This window comes from Homarus americanus, unplaced genomic scaffold, assembly GCF_018991925.1.
Source record: "Homarus americanus isolate GMGI-L3 unplaced genomic scaffold, GMGI_Hamer_2.0 scaffold40244, whole genome shotgun sequence".
Lineage (NCBI taxonomy): Eukaryota > Metazoa > Arthropoda > Malacostraca > Decapoda > Nephropidae > Homarus > Homarus americanus.
Window position 1 is genome coordinate 134,100 of NW_024744801.1, and position 26,155 is coordinate 160,254.

Sequence of the window (26,155 nt, forward strand, 5' to 3'; positions counted from 1 at the left end):
GGTTGTGGTGGGTGGAAATGGTGTAGGTGGAGGTGGTGGTTGTGGTGGGTGGAAGTGATGTGAGTGGAGGTGACGGTTATGGTGGGTGGAGGTGACGGTAGTGGTGGGTGGAAGTGTTGGAGATGGAAGTGGTGTGGGTACAGGTGGTGGTGGTGGGTGGAAGTGGTGGTATTGGACCTTCTCAATCATCGTATAGACACTTTGCGTTCTCCTAATACTATAAGTACATACACTTAATATTATATGACCGTACATTGGTACAATTCGTATAAAACAACATACAGCAGGCGAGTTATCCATTATAAAAAATTTCGCGTTTTCTATCGTTTTCTGTGACTCTACAAGCGCGGTGGATTTGAGTATTATGTAGCGTAATATGAATTAAAGAGATACTGTATTAAGGATGACAATGATGTGCGCAGTACATAATAACTATTATTTTATTATTATAATAATCAATACAAATTAATAACAAAATAATTAAAAAATAATAAAAATAATAATCATAATCATAAATAAATACAAAAACGAAAAAATAAATCAAGAATGAGAAACGATATACTGTACATCATGTATGTTGTGTTGTCAGTAGTAAGAGAAACAATTGAGACCCCGCAGTTATGTGTGAATGAGGCAGAAAGTCAGATCAGCAGCCTGGGACTTGGTCACAATTTTTGTGATGCCATATGGCAGCAGAGTCTACCATTAGACAACACATTATGCTTCCAATATCTTCCCAGGCAGAAGTACCTCCCTGTTTGGTAGCTGCCTACTGCCTACTACCTGTAATGATATTATGCCATATGTTTCCATAGGTGATGATGCCTTTCCTTTATTGGACAACCTAATGAAGCCTTTTGCTCAAGGAAACCTCACCAAAGAACTAGACATTTACAATTACCAGGAATAATGGCAGCTCGATTTAGGATTCTTCTGTGTGCTATCAATCTGTTTCCAACCAAAGTTCAACAAAGATGTTAGCATGTTGTTACTTACATAACTATCTTCGAAAAAGAAACGCAACGGCTTATTTACAAGGTGGGTTTGATATGGAAGATGCAAGTACAGTACTAAACAGATTAAAGAAGGAACTGGAGGCCTGAGAGTAGACAGCCTATACCATTGGCGCCAACATCTGTACGCAATTCACCTTCATCGGCAAAGGAAATACGGGATAAATTTTGTCATTATTTCAATAACACTGAGTCAGTAGTATGGCGGGAAACAAGGATTCAGGGACACGACTGAGTTACAGTGTTATGTATGTTGTGTCATTAATACACGGATTGTGTACAATTACTATGTAATGTATGTTATAGGAATGGTTATGTATGTTATTTATCTTAAATAAAATGGTGTATTAACTTACCGGGTTATCCACTGAATCTTCATGTCTATTTTCCTCTCTCTCATCGTCCAAGCTTGACTTTTTTACTTTTACTTTTATCCTCTTCGCCACTGATCGGCTCGTTAGCCGCTTGGGCGATCGGTCACGTCTCTGATTACTTTTCCTCTTCATTTATCACTCCACCTTCCTGAATTTATTGGTCCCGTAGGAATGTGAGGTCTTTAAGTACCACAAGGATGGTCTGTAAATGACGTCTGCTCTAGCTCCTGACTTCTCGCTACTTATGACTTTCTTCAATTCCCTCCTGTAATTTGAACGCAATGCATTAATTCTCTTGGTCACCATGCTCCTGGTCGCATTGGGGTCAATTTCCTTTAGTTTTCTATTAATTTGCCATAGCACTCCCCTTTCAGTGATATTTTCTTATAATCATCATTCTTGAATTTCCACAATGCTGGGAATCCTCATTACTAGACTGGAAATGATTGCGCAATCATTCCACACACCGTCATACATGATTGCGCAAGTATCATGATTGACGAGAAAATATCAAACCGTGTCTGATACTCTTCAATCATTTGCGCAATCCGTCAAACATGCACACTCACACGACAGATATGCCTGCACAATCTCCATTATTGCGCAATCATGACTGACCGTCTATGGGCCTTAATACTACATTAACACTATCATGTAGCTACATCATCAACACGGGTATAACTGTGATGGCAGGTATACAATCCTGACTAAACGTTCCTTAAAGCTCCTGTTCCGAGATTGCATCATACTCACACGAGACATTAAAGTGCCATTTATGGGTAGAGAAACAATTCGGACACTCGTTCCATCAATTCGAAAGTCTCAGGTGTATAAACAGACCTCAAGTCATCACTCTCTCAGCTGGACCACATGTCTCGCCTAACTCAATATCTCTGTTGTTCTGTTTATCTCCAATTAAGTAGGGAATTATTTTCATTATTTCAGATATCCGAGAATGGGGCGGACTGTGTGGGTGGCCATTTGGTTGGTGTGGGTGGCAGCGGTGGCCCAGGGCGAATGGACTAATGACCAATACCAGATGAGGAGGACTGGTCTATGTGGACCGGTACTGACTACCTTACTTCTCACGTCTGATGTTGTGTGTGCCATCTTCTGCTCCCGAGGTAAGTGCCCCCCCACCCTAGCTCGTTTCTCTTGATGAAACACTCCAACGCCACCCCGAGAGGAGTTAAATTAGGTAGAGCTATGTTCTTGGGCATCCACTGGGGTCAGGTCTATTACTGGGAGGGTTTGAAACCTTTCTTTTCGTAGAACATCACTTGCTGAAGAGCTCCCTACAGACGTGTTCAACTTGATGCCGTTTCTATTTCCTCCACAGCCAGAGTATGTTCAGTCGCGTTCAAGATTCTTCGAAGACTGCTGGAGACAGCTGGCAACTCAAGGCCGTTTGTTTACTATAGTACGTAGTAAAAATTAAGAATGAATGTAAAAGTGATCGGTGATTGGTTACTTAGTTCCCTGTTGCTTAATTAATAGTTGGGCTTTGTTGTTTCGTATTATATTATACTACGTACTACAGAAAACAAACGGCCTTGAGTTGCCAGCTGTTTCCAGCAGTATTCTCAGAATCTTGAACGAGACTGCACCTTAGGCGCAAAGTATTCTACAGCCGAGAACACAACCAATTTGATGAAGATCAAGTGGTTGAGCGCCCTGAATGAGGAATATTGCACGACTCCGCTGAATGTTGTCATGTCAGGTAGCCCCCCTCGTTTCGTCCATGTAGGCCGAGAGGAGACGGATGCTATCCAACGCTTCATTGATGGAAAGGTCGGCTCACTACATCTCATTAAGCGAGATGAACCTGTCCGACCCCAAAAAATGAAGGAATACCTTGTCACCCACTTCCCCAAGGGTATTCCCCCCAGTAGAGCTCTGTCACTTCCGGGCGTCCACAGAGCAAGAAGACTTTATAAGGATGGTGCACAACTTAGTAGAATCATCATTGTTTGGAAAAGGAAGGAACCACCTCCTGAGGAATACTGCTTCATCGACATGTACGGTACCCCTAGTAACATCAGTCGGTGGACTCCTCTCCCTGTGGTGTGCTACAACTGTTTCGTGGTCAATCATGTGGCGAAATACTGTCACAAGACAGCCACCTGCGGCATCTGGCATCTGTGCTGGAATGCATAGCACGAGGAGCTGCCCCACCAAGGAAGCTGCCTCTCGGGAGGGAAGAGAGCAGCCCCCCCCCCTCCCCACCTGGGTGGCAGTGTCCCAGATGCAGGGAGAAGGGTGTGGCGGTCGGCACCCAGGTTGCTCTGGGAGCCCGCCTCCACCCTCAATAGCTGTCACAGTCAGTGATGCCAACAGCAACACTGTGGGGTCGACTCCAGCGCCTGAAATCAACAGCTACACCTCCCCACCCAGGGGGCAGTGTCCCAGGTGCAGGGAGGAGGGTGTGACGGCCTGGCACTCCAGTTGTCCTGGGAGGCCGCCTCCACCCACAATAGCGGTCCCATTCAGTGATGCCAACGTGGCCAGATCGCCTCCACCACCTGAAGTCAACAGGCACAGTGACTCTCCTTTGTTAGCCAATGCAGGTCAGGTTAAAGCCTGCCAAGTAAGTGTACCAGTGAACAATGGCAGTGATAGTGTCAGTGGAGCTTCTGAAGGGGCTGGTGCCTCCTCTCATAATGATGCCAACTTGAGGGTGAGTAACCAGAGCGAGACCGATAGTGATGGAAGCATGAATGGGGAGAATGAGCCCCAGACTGCCAGCGTGGTCTCTTTAATAACCCCAGGTCTGAAAACTGTCCATAACCCTGTACTTTTTCCAATATTTACGGAGGAGGAACTCGCAAGACTAATGAAGGAATCTGTGTATAAAAATCCTACTGGAATAAGGGCCGTGAGGCGCATTATCAAGAACTCCAGGGGTGAAGAATTTGAAATGGTCATCTTATTGGTCAGGTTGATCTATGAAGCCAACTCACGACTCTCTATACTATATTCAAGGTGGAACGAGTAACACGAACGCTTTGGTTCATTTCATGGAACATCCGGAGTGTTAACCGCAGAATTAATGACCTACAATGGTTTGTTAAAGTGTTTAACATTGATGTAATTGGTTTACAAGAACCTTACACGTCCAGCACCCAGGATAGCTGAGTTTACAGCATACAATAGTGAAGCAGGAAGTGGCCTGCTCACTTATGTTAAGAATGGTCTGGTCTGTAAATGGATCAAAACTCACAATGATGAAAGTATTCACTATCAACAATTTACAGTAAAGACAGCAAATAGTCAATTTTCGCTGTATAACATCTATGTTCGGTGTGATGAGCTGCGAGCGGACGTGTTACCATGTAATGGCCCCTGTCTCATCAACAGAAGTATTATATAAATGGGTTACTTACATCTGATTTATATTCAGATTCACCCTCTGTAAATTTCCACTGGCTATGAGGTGACATGTTCAATGCACGTGATAAGGTGTGCCCACGGGAAGCTGCGTCATACTATGCTGAGTAAAGGCATAAGTAGCCGGCTCTCTGGCCACGTGAAGCGAGCAGTAGTTTGATATCCTTGACTAGAGGAAGACGTTATTTGAGAGCTGCAGTGGATGGCTCCATCTTCCCTCGAGGGGGAACGACGTACCCATGCCGTTCTCCCTCGATGGGTCACTACTCAGCAGTCACTCACATCAACTAAAATCGAACGGATGTTGATCCACGTTTATATTGCATAAACGCCGTCCTTTCTCATTCACTCATAAATAGTGGAACTTACGGTTGATATACACTCAGGAATTATAAAAATAATACTTTAATAATAAAACAAGAAACTTCAATTGGGTTTCGTTACCAAAAACCCAATATATATTATATGTGTTCCAACCTGGTTAACTGGGGAATTAACCAGCGTAACATATAATGAAAAGAGAGAAAGAGATGTATACTGATTGTTAACGCTCATAGGAGCATTATTGGTTTGTTGCTGGAGAAATAAACCCTCAATGTTGATGTGTACCATATAATTCGGTCAAAACCTGTTAAAGAACATTTCTCATATAACAAATGCTGTTATCTCAGGACACATATTATGAAATACAATCAATATACAGTACATAGCCTGTTAACATCTTAAATATAACTCGCATGTTATAACTATTGATACAGGAGACAATTGGTATAATATGATCAAATTGCAGTACACAAATATACTTATTAAAGTTATTTAGAGTTTCTTAGCAGATTCTAATACTTCACGATCACTCACGTTTTAGGGTCTAGTGGTCTGAACCAACGTGTTGTCTGTCCTGTAGAAATCAGTAGACTACCCTCGAGGGCAATCTCAGCCCGGAGGCGAGGGCCATATGTTTTCGTATTGAAACACCTCAGCAGATTGGTCAGCAAATTTGTTGTCAATACTATATCTCTTATCTCACCCCCTCTCTCTCTCTCTCTCTCGCCTAGTTTATCTTATTATGGTTATCCCTCTCTTTCTCTTTCTTCTAGCTTATCTTACTGTGGCGGTAACACTGATATATCATCCATTTGATGTAGTTGATGTGAGTGACTGCTGAGTAGTGACCCATCGAGGGAGAATGGTATGGGTACGTCGTTACCCCTCGAGGGAAGACGGAGCCATCCACTGCGGCTCTCAAATAACGTCTTCCTCTAGTCAAGGATATCAAACTACAGCTCGCTTCAGGTGGCCAGAGAGCCAGCTACTTATGCCTTTACTCAGCATAGTATGACGCAGCTTCCTGTGGGCACACCTTATCACGTGCATTGAACATGTCACCTCATAGCCAGTGGAAAGTTACAGAGGATGATTCTGAATATAAATCAGATGCAAGTAACCCATTTATATAATACTTCTGTTGATGAGACAGGGGCCATTACAACCAAAGCCATCAGGTAAAAATGCTATGTTGTGTATGGGTGACTTTAACTCTCGTCACACTGTCCTCAGTGATGTCCAGTGTAACTGTAATGGGAGGGTGTTAGTAAATTACACCAATAATCATAATATCACTGTATAAGACACAGACAAAGTGACACATCTGATGGGGGGCAGACTTGATTATATGATTGGGTATAACCTAGTAGACAGTAATGTCAAGGCTAAGGTCATCTCAGACCACCTAGTCAGTGATCATTATGCAATACTTACTGAATACACTGTTGCTGATGTCAAGTGTGAACCCCATCCTAAGCTCAGAATTAAAATCCCATATAATCTTAGACTGCACTTCAAGGCCTACATCCACAGATGGTATGCTGGATATACACCTGGGTCAGTGGATGAATTTTGCTGTGATCTTGTAAATCATTACCACATATTATACCACCTGGGTTAAGTCAAGGAGGAAGGGGGGCAGCACTAAACCACCTCTGTGGACACATGACCCCATCCTCACCAAAGAAAGAGAGAAAGTAGAACAGCTTGCCAACACTTATAAGCAAAATAAAACTAGTGATAACCTCCTGGCATTCCTCAAAGCTAACAGAGAATTTCATGAACTCAAAGGTCAGATAAGAAACACTTATTGGGAACAATTCTTACAGGGGATTAATAGAACAACTACTCTAGCAGAAGTGTGGAACAAAATTAGAGCCATTACCAAGTCACCCACCCCAGTCCAGCTTCATCACAGCCCTGCAGAATATGCTGACATGCTATTAGACCAATGGTCTAGTGTGTCACAAATCACTTCCCTGCCTCCTGACATACAGCAATATCTTAAAACCACACATATTAATAGGGGTTTCAATATTGAAATAGCCTGTTCCTCACCAGACCTTACCGACTAGTTTCCTATAACGCACCACGAACTAACAACAGCACTAATGAAAGGCGAGTCATCCTCCCCTGGTGAGGATGGCATAACCTATAACACCCTGAGATTGTTGACCTGTATCAAATGAGCCTCACACAGGGTATTCTGCCTAAGACATGGACTCATGGAAACATAGTACCAATCCCTAAAGCAAACTCTCCAAACTTCAGGCCAATTTCACTCACATCCTGTATGTGTAAAGTCCTTGAAAGAGTTGTTCTCAACCGTCTCATGTTTCAAGTCAAAAACAAACTGGCCCCTAATCTGTATGGATTCATGCCCGGGAGTAGCACACAGACATGCTTTGCAGAATATCTTGTTCACTCAAAAGATAAGACACAAACAGCCTTCATAGACCTTAAATCACCCTTTGATGTACGTAGCTAATAGGGACATTATACTTGAGCAACTAGCTAATTTTGGCATCCAAGGTAACCTCCTGACATGGATAAAGGGTTATCTGTCCAACAGGTATGCTAGTGTTTTGTTTAGGGGAGTTAAAAGTGCCAGAATGAGATCATTTGAGCTTGGCATGCCTCAGGGAGGAGTGTTAAGTCCTATGCTCTTTAATATACTGATGCACAAGCTTATTGCTGACATTCCAGTTCAGCCAAACGAGGCTGTAATATGCTATACTGATGATATCTGCATTATGACTCAGACCAAGCTCAGACTCCAAGCCTTGCTGGACGTATTTGCTCGGAGGACTGTGGAATGTGGTCTCATAATATCTGTTGACAAGACGAGGGTCCTCAATCCTCGTCCTGCTCACCCTTTGCCTCTTGACTTTAACATTAACAGCATGCCCTTGGAACTATGTAGCTCCTATAAATATCTTGGAATTTGTGTGAATGATGCAAACTTTGTCGGCAACCTTCGTGCCAAACTAATGCAACGCATTAAATCCCTCAGAACCCTTGTTAGCAAGGGCTATGGAATTAACATCACCTATGCTCGTACTTTCTATCTTCACTTCATTCGTTCTGTAGTTGACTATCATGCTCTCCATCTTGTGACTATTCCGCCTAAACAACTCAACAGTCTTGAGGTAGTGCAAAATGAAGCTATGCCCATCATTCTAGGATGCCCAAAATCAACCAGAATTGTAAACATGAGGAAAGAGCTCGGACTGCCCTCCTATCTGAGAGGATAGCTCTACTTAATACCATGTTTTGTGTCAAAATTTTGAAGAACAATGGTCCCCAAACTACAGCTCAAACTGAGTTAATGTTCTATCTAAGTAATCCCGACTATCTCGCTAACCTTCCACAAAAGACTCTCTTTGGGGCGTGGCTTCATAAAAGTGTTGCAGATCTCTTGAAACTGAATGTCCCAATCACCCCAGACGAACCCATTAATGCCATTCCTCCTTGGCTGGATATATCAGTTCCTATTAATTGCACTCCTGTTGGTAGTAAGCAAATGTTAAACACCGATGTGGTGAGATGTGTCACACAAGAAACTATTAACAGACACATAGAGAGTATTAAATCAAGTGAATGTTATGCTTTTACTGATGGTTCTGTGCAGACAAACACAGGTAGAACAGGCTGTGCAATTGTAATATATAAAGAAAAAGAGATGATAGTGTCAAACAAGCAAAGGCTGAACAACTGGGCCAGCACAACACAAACTGAACTAACTGGAATCTACTTAGCCACAGACTACCTCAAAGAAAATGGAGGTGGGATGATATTCTGTGACTCTCAAAGTGCTTTGAAATCAATGAACAGCCCATCAGGCTCTATGTCTAAAGTTGTATGTGATATTAAAAGGAATGTGATAACTGCCAATGAGAACAACTTTCGTATCGAATTTGTGTGGATTCCGTCCCCAGACAATGTGATGTAGTCGTGGCCAAATTAGGCTCGGATACAGACACATCTGGCAGGTTAGTAACGCTTTACCCTTGCCGGAACACTCCAGCATGTAAACTTTGTGATAGCCTTTAAAAGCCTACACTTAGACACTATATATTTATTGAATGTGAGCACTGCCAAGAACTTCCGAGCCACCTGGCTTGTTGTATATTGAACTTTGTAATTATTACATTGAATCAGGGGTACTTGAGGACATTCTTGCTGTTTATCCCAAATTTGCTAGCCCACACTGATTAGTCTTCAATTAGAATGGCGTTCAGTATATGAACCACTGTCTTGCATGGCAGCCAGACAGTGACATCACCCTTGACTCTGACCTATATATACTGCAAATGAATATGATGTATTTCTTTTGTGTACGAACCTCTGTCCTGCATGGCAGTGAACAGTGACATTACCCACATGAATCTGACCTCTACATATATAGCTGTTAATAGTATGTTGTATTTCTTTGTGTATGAACCTCTGTCCTTCGTAAGCAGTGAGAAGTGATACCACCCTCAGTGTCAAGACCTGACTGAATTACTCAGAATACGCAAACTGTACTACAAGCTTTGTCAATAAATTTGTTAAACTAAAACTACAGGCGACGCGAATTATTTTACGAGGGAACTACTTATTTTGCCCATTTCAGTTTTGGTGGTATGATTGTGTCTGGTGAGGTTTTGTGTTTCTATGTATTGAGTATATTAAAGTGTGTGTTTACCTACCAACAGAGCCCCAGTGCGAGGGGTTCAGTGTAGGTGTTGATACCAGCCTATCCTGTCTCCTCCACTCCCGAAATGACGTCGTTTCTGGCCTCTCGCACCTCTGTTATCTCAAAGGTTAGTTCGCCCTCTCCATACATTATAACTCCATTTCATCACTAACCATCTCTCGTAACCCCCAAAAATGTTCATTTATTGATATCCTTTACATCTGAACCTCCTCACCCATATTCTCTCACTTCTTGTGCCTGTCGTCGGTGTAGTTCCTCCATACACATAAAGTATACAGTATGTTTAAGGGAGGAACTCTACTGGAAATATGCCTCTGATGACTTTATTGGCTGTCCTTTGTCAAATTGCCTTACTGTTTACTATTGTTTATATACCCGCATTGTTGAGGACTCTAGGTATACTCGGTTGTAGCACCGACTGACATACAATACTTTTTAGTAGACTGGGAATATTTCTGATTAGCGTATAATATGGACCTTAAAGAAGGATTCAGATACAATTTTCTCTCTATGTACAACTTCAGATAATTCCTCTTCCATTTGCAAAACTTCCAAAACACTTTTCTTCTCCACCTGTACCGCCACACACATGGTGCTGTAGCTAACAGATAGTACCTTTTCGAATGTTACAGAGGTGTCCATCACTGTGCCTTCACCAAGCAGGGATCCCGACACTACTGCAGCGAGTAGCATCACAACCGCAGCACCTGGTTCTCTGATGGTAACCACTGTATCAGCATCAGCTATAACTGTCCCTGTAAACAGTGACTCTCTGACTACAGTCGTTACCGTCACTACAGACACTTCTTCTACAACGGTGTTGGGTCCTGAAACTTCCAGTAGCCCTCCATCGCCTCTTACCACTGTTGTCCCCACACAGTCTACACCTATATCTGGCGATGAGTCACCTACTATATCTGCTACCCTTACTACCACACTCCCAGCCTCTACAATAATTAACACCACAAGCTCCCTTAATGGCACTGCCTCAACAAATAGTCTCGTCAGTCAAAACAAACAACCTCTACTGATGTCTTAGTCAGTGCTCCTCCTACCAACCCCTGGGGATCACTGTCAGGCATTCTAAATAACTTCGGCTGGTTCAAGTGTCCAGTTGATCACGTAGTTGCAGGATTCGGGGTTACCAGTGTCCTCAGCTACGTCATCTGCAGTGAGGTCAACATTGAAGCTCTGTCCTGGAGCTCCATTAATGACAATAATTGTGGCGGACAAACTACCCACAGGCATCAGATGGGAAGTTTGGAGTTTCAAGCTGTGGTGCGTCAGTGTAGCATCAGGTTGGTTCTTAGATGATGACTGCGTCACGAAGCCTTTGGATAACACAGACGAACGTCCAGTCCTTTTCGACGAGGACACCAGCTCCTGGAGTCGATGGGTCGACTGTCCCGAAGATCATGCCATCATCAGTATCTACAAAGAAATGGGTGAAGTCTACATGGTGAAATGTTTGCCTCTACAGACCACGTTGTTGGAATCGGTGGTGGCAGTGGAGTCTGACATGTCTCCAACATGCACACGTCAGGGGCACTCAGCTATCGTCGCTCTCGGACTCAGCAGTGACCTCCAGACAGTCAACCACATCCTCTGTTCTACTTTCGACGGTTCCCTCGGCACGAACGTGGGCGACGTTACCTCCGTCAGCGTTGGTAAAGAGTTCGACGCCTCAATCCCGTGCCCCTCTGGCCAGGTCATCGTCGGGCTCAAGAAAGTAAGGGACGGAGACTATTCTATGTGTGGCTGTGACGGGAACCACGTTTGTCGACGAGGGCAGTTGTATGTCGGTGATCGTCGACGGGGGAGGCCAGAAGGCTTAAGCCAGGCCGCCTCAGATATCTCAGATCGCCACTGGGTGAGCTGCTCACACCTGGGCAAAAGATTATCTGGCCACACAAGTCCTCTCGCATCATCAGTGGTGGCTTTAGCAAAGACCGTAAAGTGAACAGCCTCCTCTGCTGCCCCCTGCTGTAGCTGCTAGTGTGACCCCAGGCTGCTGTAGCAGCTAGTGTAGGCTGCTGTCAGCTGTGACCCCAGGCTGCTGTAGCTGCTAGTGTGACCCCAGGCTGCTGTAGCTGCTAGTGTGACCCCAGGCTGCTGTAGCTGCTAGTGGTGACCTCAGGCTGCTGTAGCTGCTAGTGTGACCCCAGGCTGCTGTAGCTGCTAGTGTGACCCCAGGCTGTAGCTGCTAGTGTGACCTCAGGCTGCTGTAGCTGCACCCCAGGCTGCTGTAGCTGCTAGTGTGACCCAGGCTGCTGTAGCTGCTAGTGTGACCCAAGGCTGCTGTAGCCAGTGTGACCCCAGGCTGCTGTAGCTGCTAGTGTGACCCCAGGCTGCTGTAGCTGCTAGTGTGACCTCAGGCTGCTGTAGCCAGTGTGACCCCAGGCTGTAGCTGCTAGTGCCCAAGGCTGTTGTAGCTGCTAGTGTGACCCAAGGCTGTTGTAGCTGCTAGTGTGACCCCAGGCTGCTGTAGCTGCTAGTGTGACCCCAGGCTGCTGTAGCTGCTAGTGACCTCAGGCTGCTGTAGCTGCTAGTGTGACCCAGGCTGCTGTAGCTGCAGTGTGACCTCAGGCTGCTGTAGCTGCTAGTGTGACCCCAGGCTGCTGTAGCTGCTAGGTGTGACCCCAGGCTGCTGTAGCTGCTAGTGTGACCCCAGGCTGCTGAGCTGCTAGTGTGACCCCAGGCTGCTGTAACTGCTAGTGTGACCCCAGGCTGCTGCAGCTGCTAGGTGACCCCAGGCTGCTGTAGCTGCTAGTGTGACCCCAGGCTGCTGCAGCTGCTAGTGTGACCCCAGGCTGCTGAGCTAGTGTAACTCAGGCTACTGTAGCTGCTAGTGACCCAAGGTTGTTGTAGCTGCTAGTGTGACCCCAGGCTGCTGTAACTGCTAGTGTGACCCCAGGCTGCTATAACTGTTAGTGTGACCCCAGGCTGCTGTAACTGTCATGACCCCAGGCTGCTATAACTGTTAGTGTGACCCCAGGCTGCTATAAATGTTAGTGTGACCCCAGGCTGCAGTAACTGTCAGTGCGACCCCAGGCTGTATCTGTTAGTGTGACCCCAGGCTGCTATAACTGTGAGTGTTACCCCAGGCTGCTATAACTGTTAGTGTGACCCCAGGCTGCTATAACTGTTAGTGTGACCCCAGACTGCTATAAACAGTGACCCCAGGCTGCTATAACTGTCAATGTGACCAGGCAGCTATAACTGTTAGTGTGACCCCAGGCTGCTATAACTGTTAGTGTGACCCCAGGCTGCATAACTGTTAGTGTGACCCAGGCTATAGCTGTTAGTGTGAACCCAGGCTGCTATAACTGTTAGTGTGGCCCCAGGCTGCTATGACTGTTAGTGTGACCCCAGGCTGCTGTAACTGTCAATGTGACCCCAGGCTGCTGTAACTGTCAATGGGACCCAAGGCTGCTATAATGTTAGTGTGACCCCAGGCTGCTAACTGTCAGTCAATGTGACCCCAGGCTGCTATAACTGTTAGTGTGACCCCAGGCTGCTGGAACTGTCAGTGACCCCAGGCTGCTATAACTGTTAGTGTGACCCCAGGCTGCTATAAATGTTAGTGTGACCCCAGGCTGCAGTAACTGTCAGTGCGACCCCAGGCTGCTGTATCTGTTGAGTGTGGCCCCCAGGCTGCTATAACTGTGAGTGTTACCCCAGGCTGCTATAACTGTTAGTGTGACCCCAGGCTGCTGCTATAACTGTTAGTGTGACCCCAGACTGCTATAACAGTCAGTGCGACCCCAGGCTGCTATAACTGTTAGTGTGACCCCAGGCTGCTATAACTCTCAATGTGATCCCAGGCTGCTATAACTGTTAGTGTGATCCCAGGCTGCTATGACTGTTAGTGTGACCCCAGGCTGCTGTAACTGTCAATGTGACCCCAGGCTGCTATAACTGCTAGTGTGACCCCAGGCTGCTATGAATGTTAGTGTGACCCCAGGCTGCTGTAACTGTCAATGTGACCCCAGGCTGCTGTAACTGTTAGTGTGACCCCAGGCTGCTGTAACTGTCAGTGTGACCCCAGGCTGCTGTAACTGTTAATGTGACCATCAATTCTGGTATAACTATTGGTACACTGCTCTTACCAGTTGTCTTAATAAACTTTCCTTGGAGAGAGTCGTAGGTCTGGTAACTGGTGTTGACAGTAGTCGTGGTCACCATCAACTGTGGGTGGTCGTGGTGTTGCAGCGGACAGTCTACAGATCTTGTATGGACAACTTCATAACTAGTCTTTGCACGGTTTCCTTCTTCTCCGTCAGTTTACTTGTGTTAGTATCAATTAAACATAACAGTAAAGATCCGGTCAAAAAACAATGATTAGTAAGACTGATGGTGAGAGACGAAGGAAGAGAGTTGATTTGTGTGACCAGTGATGGGAAAGAAAAATCACCACTTGCCAGTACGTGATTATTCCTAGCTGCAGACACCGATGAGTGCTGGCATCTGTTGGATGTGTTCAGTATTAATAACGCGCCAATGCTCATTTGATGTACAGTAGGATGAATATAATGTATAACAGCACTTTTACACTAAAGTATTTTAAGAGAGTATGCTAGATTGGAAAATACTCTAGTCATCTACAAAACACGAATCTCAATTCTATTCCACTGATGTTTTAATGACAATGGAATTCGTGTGGGTTGAATCATTCGCCAGATAATATATATATATATACATATATATATATATATATATATATATATATATATATATATATATATATATATATATATATATATATATATATATATATATATATATATATGGAACGAGATATGCTGAATAAAACTGAACCTTTGTTTATATCTCTTTGAAGCTGCCATTAGTGAGAGTTAACAGTGAACCACAATACATAAAAGACCTTACTGAGACAAATTGGAGTGTGTTTTTCAGGTGTATAGCTACAGCAAAGATTTGATTTGATTTGATCTGAATTTATTTGACAAAGTTCCATACAGTACAATCATGCATACATAAACTTTTACTGAGGGTAACATAAAGTATTAGTAATAAATATTCCCAGTATGGTCCTCGACTGTATAGTATAAGATTTTAGACCTAACAGTCTTTACCATAGATAGTCCACTGTTCTTTCAATGATCTGATTGATGAAGCGTTAACAACTTATTTAGGTTATCTACATCACTGGCACGAAGCGTGTAGCAGGAGTGAGTCCTCTTTGCTGTAGACCCTGCCTAATTTTCTTAATATCTAGCAACGTTAGAATCATGAACTTCAATGATCTGTGATAATTCTAGGCTTCTGGCTCATATTTACTGCAAGAATCTAACAACTTTTCTGAACATGAAACATTGATTCTAGCACACTCATTTCTGATTGAAATCTGTACACTTTGATCAGCGTGTACTGTGAGGTCTAGTGTGCAGCATGAACCATTATTACGGGCAATTTAAACAATTACAATAGAACTGAGAAAAAAATATCGCCCTAAGAATCTCCACCCCAGCTTATTTCACCTAAAGATTAACCACCCTAACGTTATTTGGGAGTTGAGGTTATGTTAGGTTAGAGTTAGGGAGGTTAATCTTTTGGTAAAATAAGCTGGGGTGGAGATTTTTTAAGCTATTCAATCACCCTGAACACTGCAGATAAGACTACCAAGTTTAGGATAGAGCGCTGATGGTTTCCACAGCTGGGGAAGCAACACCTACCAACATAAAAGTTACAAATAAAATACGTTTACGCAGAACATATTATTTATTGCGACTAATGAGAACAACATGACAGTGATGAGGTAAATATACTACCAGCAGGTGAGATAAATCTTCATATTAATGGAACTTAGTGATAAAAGATACATAAAATATTGATTAAGATATATATTACTGTAACTAAAATTGAAATAAATAAATATTAAACTGAAAACTATATCTGAACACCTTTAGATTCTGATGACATATTCTGGCTTTGGACATACTGTATGGGATTTTCATAGTTTTCCTGCACTGTTTCGGATGTTTCCTTGTTATTACCAGCTAACTTGTTTCTTAACTCCTCGTCAAACTTCGATATTTGTAATTATACTTTCCATCGTTGTTTGTGAAGTTTCCTCATCTCTAACCTCCAGGAAAGAAAATCGTGTCATCAACATCGTCTTCCACCTCTCCTACAGCAGTATATCTTCCACCTTCGGTATAAGCAATCTTATCTACAGGATGGCTCTCCACGGGCACCACATCATATCCTCCACTCTTAGGATGACCTTCCACTGGATGCTTCACACCACAGCCACCATCATCCTTCACCACCACCTCCTTCTCTTCAGTAACCACCGCAACAGTTTCTTCGGGAGTCTTCACAGTGTCTGCTGGAGGAGTCACTGTTCCATCCTGGGCAGGACCCACCTTCTTATTGTTATCGTGATGAGGTCGCAGTGGGTTCTTATTTTGGGTCTTTTTTTCCAGCTGAAATACAACGATGGATTATAATTATTAGACTTTGTAATAATTTCGTAAACTATATTATTGTGATGAGGCTACTGATAATTTATTGTCATGAGGCTACTGCGAATATTTTGTCATGAGACTACTGAGAATGTATTGTCATGAGGACTACTGAGAATGTATTGTCATTAGGCTACTGAGAACTTATTGTCATGAGACTATTGAGAATGTATTGTCATGAGGCTACTGAAAATGTTTTGTCATGAGGCTACTGAGGATTTATTATCATGAGGCTACTGAGAATGTATTGTCATGAGGACTACTGAGAATGTATTGTCATGCGACTACTTAACGCCGCCTCATCTTTCGTTATCTGAAAGCCTCTAGAGACACCAGCAGTAGCGTCTGTATTACTTACTGTATTGTTATTAACGTTAGACTACCTCACCAATATTGTATTATGATTCATCTAAATTTTAACCAATGTGCATTTAAGGAAAAAATAATTCATGTTTATATGGTAAAAATCTTTTTGAAACTTAATTGATTGATTGGATCACCTGAACAATCTCCACCTCAGCTTATATCACATAAAGATTAACAACCCTAACGGTAACCTAATGGATTTTTTGCCACAAAGATTTTTAGGTTACTAGTATATGTTTTGAATTACCATTATAAGACAGTGGTAAGGACAGGGAGGGTCAAGATCTCCAGGACACACTTGACTGCCTCTGGAGGAGTTCACGACACCGGTCCCTAACACTCCATCACTTATGAATAAGTTACGGTCTAGAAGGCTAATAATTGATCAGTATCTGCCTAGGTTAGTGAACTTCAAATTGATAGTGATTTCCTGTAAACCTTTAATATACAAGAACATATCGAATTGAGAATATATAGTTTTTCTTTGCATACATGTACAGTACAGTATACCAAGTTAGAGAGCGTGAAGATCATGAAATCAATCCTAGTAATGACTGAAACTATAACTGCTTATTCAAACATATTTCATATTGACATAAGACTAAACAACGCTGGACTAATAGACCATTACGGGGTGTGTGACAGGGTGTAGAGGAGGCGGTATTATACTTCTGAAGGCGGACTGGGATTCGTACACCCTCGCTCCCACTAGGTTGACACCTCCCATTTACCATCATAAGTAAGAAGCTCGGTACAGCTCTACGGCATTAGTAAACCCATTACCTCAATATCCCTTAGCAAATGTGACTTAAGTATTCCTGTCTTTGGTGGTGGAAGAGGTGGCTGTCACTCACCTGCTTCAGGAACTGGTTGAGGAGATCGTCGACCTGCTTGACTGTGAGTTTCTGTTCTTCAGTGAGATGGACGTTGTCCCAGTTGATAGGGGATGACCAGGTAGAGTGTAGGTTACATGCCAGGCTGAGGAACCAAGACGGAATGAACTATGAGATTAATTCACTTGGCGATGGGGCAACAAATTCCTATATCATACTGTATTCTGAACCTAATAGAGAAGCCACGTAACAATGATGACGGATTAAATAACACTCTATGGAAGGGAAAGAAGATAATGAGTGCGCTGAGAAATGCAAAGGGAACGAGAACAGTGTCAAGGGATGTCAGGATGAGCGGCGGACTGGTAACTGAGCTAACAGGTGCCGGGTCCCGCACACCTGTGGTACAATAGTGAGGAACAAATTAAAAGCAACAAAACGACGTACAGTACTTGAGAACAACGCGTGGATTGAAAAAGATGAAACTTTATAATAATAAAATGTGGAAATGAAGCCGGACATAGATGAACAGAGTGGGAAGGGAAAGATTGGTAATAGGCTTTTGTGATTCAGAGGTTGAAGATAGGAGAGAGAGAGGGGGGATGACCAAGAAGGAAATAGAAGGATGGGGTGAAGGATGCACTAGATAGGAGAGTGGTATGCAGACACCCGTTCCCTGTACTTTATGTGAATGAGAAGAGAGCATGACGTCGAGAGTTGTTGGGATGGAGGTGTTGATGCTGGTGGAGTTATCTTGTGGAGGAGGAACATAACACAGCCGAACCCGACAGCAAGGGAGAATGAACCAGAGCTAATGAGAGGCGCGTTTACTGTTGTTAATGATGACGCCAAGAAGCGTGTATTCAAAATAGTAATTATACCAGTCATTAACAAATAAAAATTAAGAGAAGTACATAATTAGTTGATGCTGATGATATAATGTATGACTGCGCTTCAACAGCTATAGTATTTGGGCGTTTATTAAGTACTTATATTAGTCATCAGCAAAAAAATCATGAAAGATATAACTGCGTTTCTGGGATCGTACACGAGGGCGAGAAATGACCTGCAAAAAAAAATCTACTAATGTTTACATAAGTTCATATAATTTTCTCAGCTTACATAAATAACAAGTAAATTAGTAATAAAAACGTCCAATCCAATTTTTAATCTTATACAAAACTACAATACTAGAGAGAACAGTTTGCTCCAGTACTCACACGACAGCCACCAGTGTTAAGGTTGAGACACACGTGATACTCTTCATCGTCGCTGGTGCTGAGGACTCACTCTTGTAGCAGCGAAGATCTGTTGAATAATAATATGTATAAATAATATTTCTACCAAGCCGTATATTGTACAAGGTAATCATTAATACTAGACTTCTACGTGCCAGTAAGGAACAACCTCGTGTGTTGTAAGGACCTGCACATGGTTCAGCACACACCATCAATAACTATAGTTCTGAATATTGAATATTAATTCAGTCTAAGGTAAATTTTTGGAACAATACTTCCTAAACTTACTGTAAATAATGAAATATTTCATCTTATAGAGGTCGAGTAATGACACGAATAACATTTAGTCAACTCAAAGTCATCACATCCTGACAAACCACACCAGTGTTTATCTAACACCATTTACCGCCATTTTTACCTTTTTTCAAGTTGTTCTCGATAAATCGCCTTGTTGTGTTGATGATAAACTGTAAAAGTGCTAATATACAGGGGCGGATCCAGGGGGGTGTCCTGGGGGTCCGGACCCCCCGTTTCACCAGAAATAGCAAGACGCCACTACAAGATTGTATTTAATTCAACTATTAGTGTTATTTAGAACATTAGCATAACTAGTAGTAGGTTCCATACTGCGTAGGAGGTCGGCTGACATGACGTCACAGATCACACCACTAGTATCCCAGACTAGCTAGAAATTGATTCCATATGGATAGATCATGATGCATGGGGCCATGTGAGGCTATGACTGTGTGAGACGCTCTTAAGACGCAATTTCTCAGGCCTATTATAATAGAGTCCACAGGTATCGATCATGGGGCTATGACCAAGGCGTCACAGGACCCAAGCGTCTCAAGGCGTCGCAAACCCTAGTCACGATCTGTAAGAGCGAGTCGAGTTAGTCCGTCACTGGCCGAGACTCAGTACACACATCTAGCCCTTATAGCATGCAAGATCCTTCGTCTCGGCAGACTCTGTACATGGTTTTGTTAATACAGAAAAAACACCACACAAGACTATATTTCATCCCTTCTCAACTTAAAGAAGAAATAGGAGGAAAGTGTGTATGAAGCTGGACTTTGGTAATAACTGTGACCAGGATGATAGAACAATTACCAGTCAAGACCGCTCGGACCCAGAAACTAGTAAAAACTGTCAAAGGTCAAACGAACCGACAAAAATGTCAATACTTTTTCTTTAATGCAGTAATGTACTTAAGCGTTTTTGTACAGTAAAATGTAACTACTATTGACCTCAGAATATCTCCTAATATCAAGTGGATATGGCTACAAAATGGCTTCAAAATGCCCATGGTATTGGCTAAATTAAAAAAAAATATATGGGGGGGGGGGCTAAAGGCGCCCCCCACCCCCCCCACCAAACCCCCAGCCGGATGAGTTCACTGTGCTCGCCATCTTCCCCCACCCACAACTTCTTGGACTCACCCCTTTAGATATTCCTGGATCCGCCCCTGATATATGATAGTTAACGTTACAATAAATAAGTTAAATCCGGCCGATTATTTACAATATATATCTCGATAAATCTCGATTATTGAGATTTACATTGTCCATGCTTCCATTGTGGATCTCTCTCTCTCGCTATATATATATATATATATATATATATATATATGACAAACTCGGTGATAATGATAAGTCCGAGTGATACACCATAGCCACATCCTCAGTGTGGTTGCTGCCAGTAGTGTAACTAAGCCACTAAGGCATATTGGATATTCCTTAAATGAAATCTTCGTGACGTTTCTCTGTCCACGTTTGGTACCTGAGCGCAGGAGTGAATGCTTAAAAACCTAATGCAGTAGCAGGTCAAGTATGGGAAAAAATTTAAACCAAAGATACACAGGAGTTACACACTCACAGTGTGAGGTTACCACTACCGGATGTCTGGGACGAGTGACAAGATGACAGGCAGAGCATCCATGGAGCCCAAACGGAGAACACTCCCATGAATTTAAGGTTCCGGTGTCGGGGATGTAACACTGTACAGTAGGTCTTCGTCAAAACTGTAATAATATGTTCATTACCAACCAAACTAGTCTAAGGCCTCTCTGCTGCACAACCTACTTTCTCGTAGAAAGTTTAGGAGTAACTGTTTATCAGATGTTAATATTCCCTATTTCTCACTATGAACACAACACAACTAATGCTGTAGTCGAACAGTCTTACTGCAATATTTAAAAGGCAAGAGTTTTTCAATCCCACAAAAAATCTGTATACAGACAAAAGGTTTACATTAGAGCATTTATAACGTTATATAAATTATTACATAGAGTGATTTACATCATATCACATACCAAATTCAATAGTAGCTATTACTTTACATTACTAGGATATACACAGTACAATCACCATTGAAACGTTGTCTCACGGGAAACACTCACCTGGAAGCAGGAGCAGCAGGTGTGTACTCGGCGCTTGGCTGTGGCCCACTGACTTGAGCACTGCCTATATATATGCTAGTCATTCCCACGGGAGACAGGAAGTCCCACTTCTGCTGCCCATCATTGTTTTACCCAAAACACTTCAGTAGTGCCTTTACCACTCGTGGACGGAAGTGACGTCACGTGGGATACTAGCGTTCATCTGGGGGTTGTGTCGGGAGAATTGGACAGATTTTGCTTATATGGATTTCTGTACTGTACTTGAATAACTACTCTCTGAGAATGTTCAGTAAGTGATTAAGATTAACGAACATAAGCAAACTGTTCAGAAACAAATATTATGCAGATATGCTGATGATACAGTATAATGTATTACTGTTCTATAACAACTAAGGACTATAAGCGCACAAACTAGGTTAGTAAATGACACTAATCGACTCGGGTTTAACCGCACGGTGGCGATCAACTTTTTATATAAGCAAGTATTGAACACTTCAAGTTAACAATAATGATAATTAGATTTTGAGACTGAGAAAAATCCATTCCACAAAAATAAGATAATGACACTGATAGAGACAAAGCGAAGGAAAATAGGAAAACAACTCTGGGGAAGTTATTTCAGAAGAGCTTGTTCCGGGAAGGAGTTTTTGAAGGGTTAAGATTATGTGTGGGTGATGACGGAGGTGGTGATGCGCTTCACTCACCTCTGCCAAACGTGACTGACACCTCACGGTTTACGTGACTCAAACTTCCAGCTTGCCTGTGTAGTGTGTCGTGGTTAACAGTTCACCTATGTTGTGTGTCGTGGTTTACAATCTCACCTATGTTGTGTGCCGTGGTTTACAGCTCACCTATGTTGTATGTCGTGGTTTACAGCTCACCTATGTTGTGTGTCGTGGTTTACAGCTCACTTGTGTTCTGGTGTCGATAGGATCAAAAGAGAGACAGCTGGGGGGGGGGGGATCTGTCTTGCTGAATAAAATAATTTGAAGATGCAATATAAGTGAGGATGTTTTGTAGGTGTACTTTCCTTAACATGTGTTCCCTTAAGAGAGGCAATAGTACTCTGGCGTCCACCCTCAGGAAGACTGACCTCGCACGTATTTCCCATCTCACCGTATTAGGACTCTCTGGCAAATATAGTTTCGCATCGCGTTTAGAAAAAAATCATGCCTGAAGTCGTGGTTTGTGTCTTTTAACAAGCTTTATAAATTTTATGTAAGTTTGATCCAATTCTGTTCGTCGCTTTTACGTAAAAATAATCGTTTAATATATGTATAGTTTTTTAATCACTGCTGTAATCACCAGGCCCGTATTCTTGAAAGCAACTTCTGTATTAATCATTGCTTCAGATCCACGGGGCTTAGTTAAAAGGGAAAGTTCTCGTTGTTTGTATTTTGTGCAATAAAGAGAGAAGAATTAGCAGACAGCATAGCTCTCACGCGCCCTGGAGTGTGCGCGTCACTGTACCCAGGGCGGTGGTCCTCAGTGCAGGGATTCCCCCAAGTAAGAACCCACGGACGATCGCGGGTGAGGAAGCTGTTGGAGGCCGATCGTGACACAATATCACTTTGGAAAATACCGATTGCCGTGGAGACTATTAAAACGTTTACTATCTTATCTGTTGTAAGAGAGGAGTGTAATACGGATTCTGTGATACGTGTCGGAGTTTTCAGGGAATATTATGTGGTATGAAATTAATGTTGCTCTTGTTTTAGGTGTTTTGACTGCTTGGATAAAATACGTATGAGCATAATTGTACGTACAGCCAGCCAAAAAAGTCGTGTCTGCGTTCCGAATCCCGTAAATATTCGAGCAGGTAGGTCGAAGCAGCAGGGATAGCTTGGGAAGGTTGGTAACTGTGACTTGGGGTATGGGTTGACAAGGCCCATACGTAAAGGTGCCAATTGTGATATTACACATGGTGTAACAGCTGTAATATATATTGAAACGCATCGTCAACATAAAACAAGCCTATAACATGTGAGAAGCGTTAGCAGCAATGACAACGTGCTACCCCGCTCCCTGCCCACCGTCCTACCACACTCCTTCCCCGGGTAGGAGGGAGTGGAGAACTTATCACGTAATTAACATCGGAAAGAAAGACAGAACGCTGTCCGGTATTACATGGAGGCATCTGTATTATATATATATATATATATATATATATATATATATATATATATATATATATATATATATATATATATATATATATATATATATATATATATATATATATATATATATATATATATATATATATATATATATATATATATATATATATATATACAAGTGAATCACTGTAGTTGCGTGATCAGGTATATGCTGATAACCACAAGGAGTCTGTACTCACCCTGAAGATGTGAATTACACGAAAGCGTTTGGGAACTTCGTGTTTTTTCTTTCCTTGTGGTTATCAGCATATACCTAGATCACGCGCACCTACAGTGATTCACTTATATATATATATATATATATATATATATATATATATATATATATATATATATATATATATATATATATATATATATATATATATATATATATATATAGTGATGTTCTTATTTGAAGCCTACAGGTAATATTATACACATGTTAATATATCACGAAACTTATTTTATAACGCACATTCTTTCCTCAGATATGGCCACGGGGAGGGCTAACGCACGTGCGGTTTTAGCTGACAGGGGCAGAATAACCGGGCTGTGGCAGGATGGCATGGCACCTGCCGACGTTGCTGACGCCATGGGTGTGTCTAAGAAAACAGTGCAGAGGTGGATCACTAGGTGGCAGGAGGAGGGTTCTCTGACGACAAGACCATGGAGCGGCAGACCCCGGGTAACCACACAAGACGAGGATGCCCGTTTACTGACTGCAGTAGACAACACACCTAAGAAAACAGTAATCGACCTCACCAGAGAACTCATGCTCCCCTGCCATCCTCAAACAAGTAGAAACCGTCTCCACAAGAGCGGTATAAATTCTACGTTCCAGCAAAAAAACAGAAATTAACACAAGCTCATAAGGAGGCTCGGCTTGGATTTGCTTTGGAATACCTTGGCGTCGACCCAATATTCTGGCACAATGTTATATATACCGATGAGAAGAGCTTCTCATCAGTTAAAGCCGGAGCACGATACTGCTGGCGACCAGTTAATACACGATACAAAGATAAGAACATTGACGAGAGAGCTACAAGTGGTCGTGTCACTGTGAATATGTGGGGATGGATGTGGGCATACGGACCAGGGGAGCTGGTGGTGTTGGAGGGGAGATTCACGAGTGACGACTACATTCACATATTGGAAGAGGTCTTCTTACCCACTGTTCGAGCGATGGCAATTCCTGACAAGAACCAATTATACTTGTGCATACAAGTAACACTGTCAAATTGTGGCTCGATCAACATCCTATGATTCAACCTATAAACTGGCCACCCAAAGGTTGTGTCATAAATCCCATAGAAAACCTATGGGCTATCATAACTCACAACTGGGGTGTTGGCGAAGAACGGAGCCGGGAAATTGTAGCGCGACATGCTAATGAAGTGTGGGAATGACTGAGACGCCGCCCTAATATATGCTTCAATCTTGTGGAATCCACGCCAGAGAGGATTAATGAGGTTATTAACGTACATGGCGGCTGGACATCTAATTAGATTCTTGTGTTAGTCCTTTACCTTTATGTCAAATGTAAATGCATAATCTACCTGACTACATGTTTTCATATCCTACATATAACTTTCGAGTGGAAATTATTGGGAATAACATGTCGGGTAAGTGGGTTATGGCCAACATTTATCAATACCTGTCTCTAAATGTCTACATGTGTAAGTCTTTCTGTGATACAACATTATGCATCATCATGGGTTCCATGTAATCCAAATAAATGGAAATATAATTTTATATAGGTTGTCATGTCGTATTCATCTTTGATAATGGAATACTTTGGGGGAACGAATAATGATGAAACACGTTTCATAACGTGTGTGTGTGTGTGTGTGTGTAATCTTATGAAACGTCGTGGTTATGATAATATAAAGTGGTGGGGGGCCGGTGGTAGAAGCGGTATCGCTCTTGCCTCGCAAGCAAGATGTCACGGGTTCGATTCCCGGGCCGGTGGAAGTTGTTTGGACATACTTCCTAGCCCCCATTAGTCCCTGTTCACCTAGCAGTAAAGTAGGTACCTGTTGTAAGTCGAAAGTTGCGTAATCGTATTCAGGGACAAGTTGTTGGAGCTTCCAATAACTTGATGACATAAACCATTGTCTCTTCAGGCTTCTACGCCCTTAACTCATGAGACATAAGGCAAGCATGAACTTAGCATGCTTCCCTGTTGGGCGCTGTAAACGCTTCACCTTACACAAGGATGTAGGGGAGTGTCCCCCCCCCCAAAAAAAAAAATAAATAAAGCGGCGTTTGTCAGTAGTGATAACATGTAATACCTCACCACAGTTTCCTGTCGCTCAATACAGAGAACCGAATGATTATGATGATATGACTATTTGCTGGTGGGTGTTTAGCTTGGGTTCATCACCTTGCGTAACACCTGTGACATGTTTCCCTCACCCCTTTACCAAACCTCCACCACTTGTGGGAACAAATGCTCTTCCCGATATTACAGCGACGTCACCTCATGCCTCCATGTAATGCCAGACATGGTCTGTATATCCTGTTTTGTTATGAGAGTAAACATACAGTAAAAACACAGCGTTCTGTCTTTCTTTCCGATGTTAATTACGTGATAAGTTCTCCACTCCCTCCTACCCGGGGGAGGAAGTGTGGTAGGACGGTGGGCAGGGGGCGGGGTAGCACGTTGTCATTGCTGCTAACGCTTCTCACATGTTATAGGCTTGTTTTATGTTGACGATGCATTTCAATATATATTACAGATGTTACACCATGTGTAATATCACAATTGGCACCTTTACGTATGGGCCTTGTCAACCCATGCCCCAAGTCACGGTTACCAACCTTCCCAAACTATCCCTGCTGCTTCGGCCTACCTGCTCGAATATTTACGGGGT

The 26,155-nt window shown here is 42.8% G+C and overlaps 2 protein-coding genes across 3 annotated transcripts; one reads left to right on the plus strand and one right to left on the minus strand.

The window, feature by feature from the left end:
* The first annotated feature begins 2,342 nt into the window (after positions 1 to 2,342).
* On the plus strand, positions 2,343 to 10,836 carry LOC121878022 (integumentary mucin A.1-like). Its single transcript, XM_042383978.1, has 3 exons — positions 2,343 to 2,511; positions 9,796 to 9,903; positions 10,430 to 10,836. Exons 1-3 carry the CDS (start codon positions 2,343 to 2,345, stop codon positions 10,834 to 10,836), a joined length of 684 nt encoding a protein of 227 aa, XP_042239912.1.
* Positions 10,837 to 15,520: 4,684 nt separating this feature from the next.
* LOC121878025 lies at positions 15,521 to 21,225 on the minus strand. Of its 2 annotated transcripts, XM_042383982.1 has the most exons (5): positions 21,121 to 21,210; positions 20,598 to 20,742; positions 18,705 to 18,792; positions 17,506 to 17,629; positions 15,521 to 16,246 (listed from the first exon to the last, which is right to left on the minus strand). In XM_042383982.1, the coding sequence occupies exons 3-5, from the start codon at positions 18,749 to 18,751 to the stop codon at positions 15,899 to 15,901; spliced, it is 519 nt and encodes a 172-aa protein (XP_042239916.1). In that variant the 5' UTR covers positions 18,752 to 18,792; positions 20,598 to 20,742; positions 21,121 to 21,210; the 3' UTR covers positions 15,521 to 15,898. The 2 variants fall into 2 exon arrangements, with proteins under 2 accessions (XP_042239916.1, XP_042239915.1); XM_042383981.1 differs by lacking the exon at positions 20,598 to 20,742 and having other exon boundaries at positions 21,121 to 21,225.
* Positions 21,226 to 26,155: the final 4,930 nt, after the last annotated feature.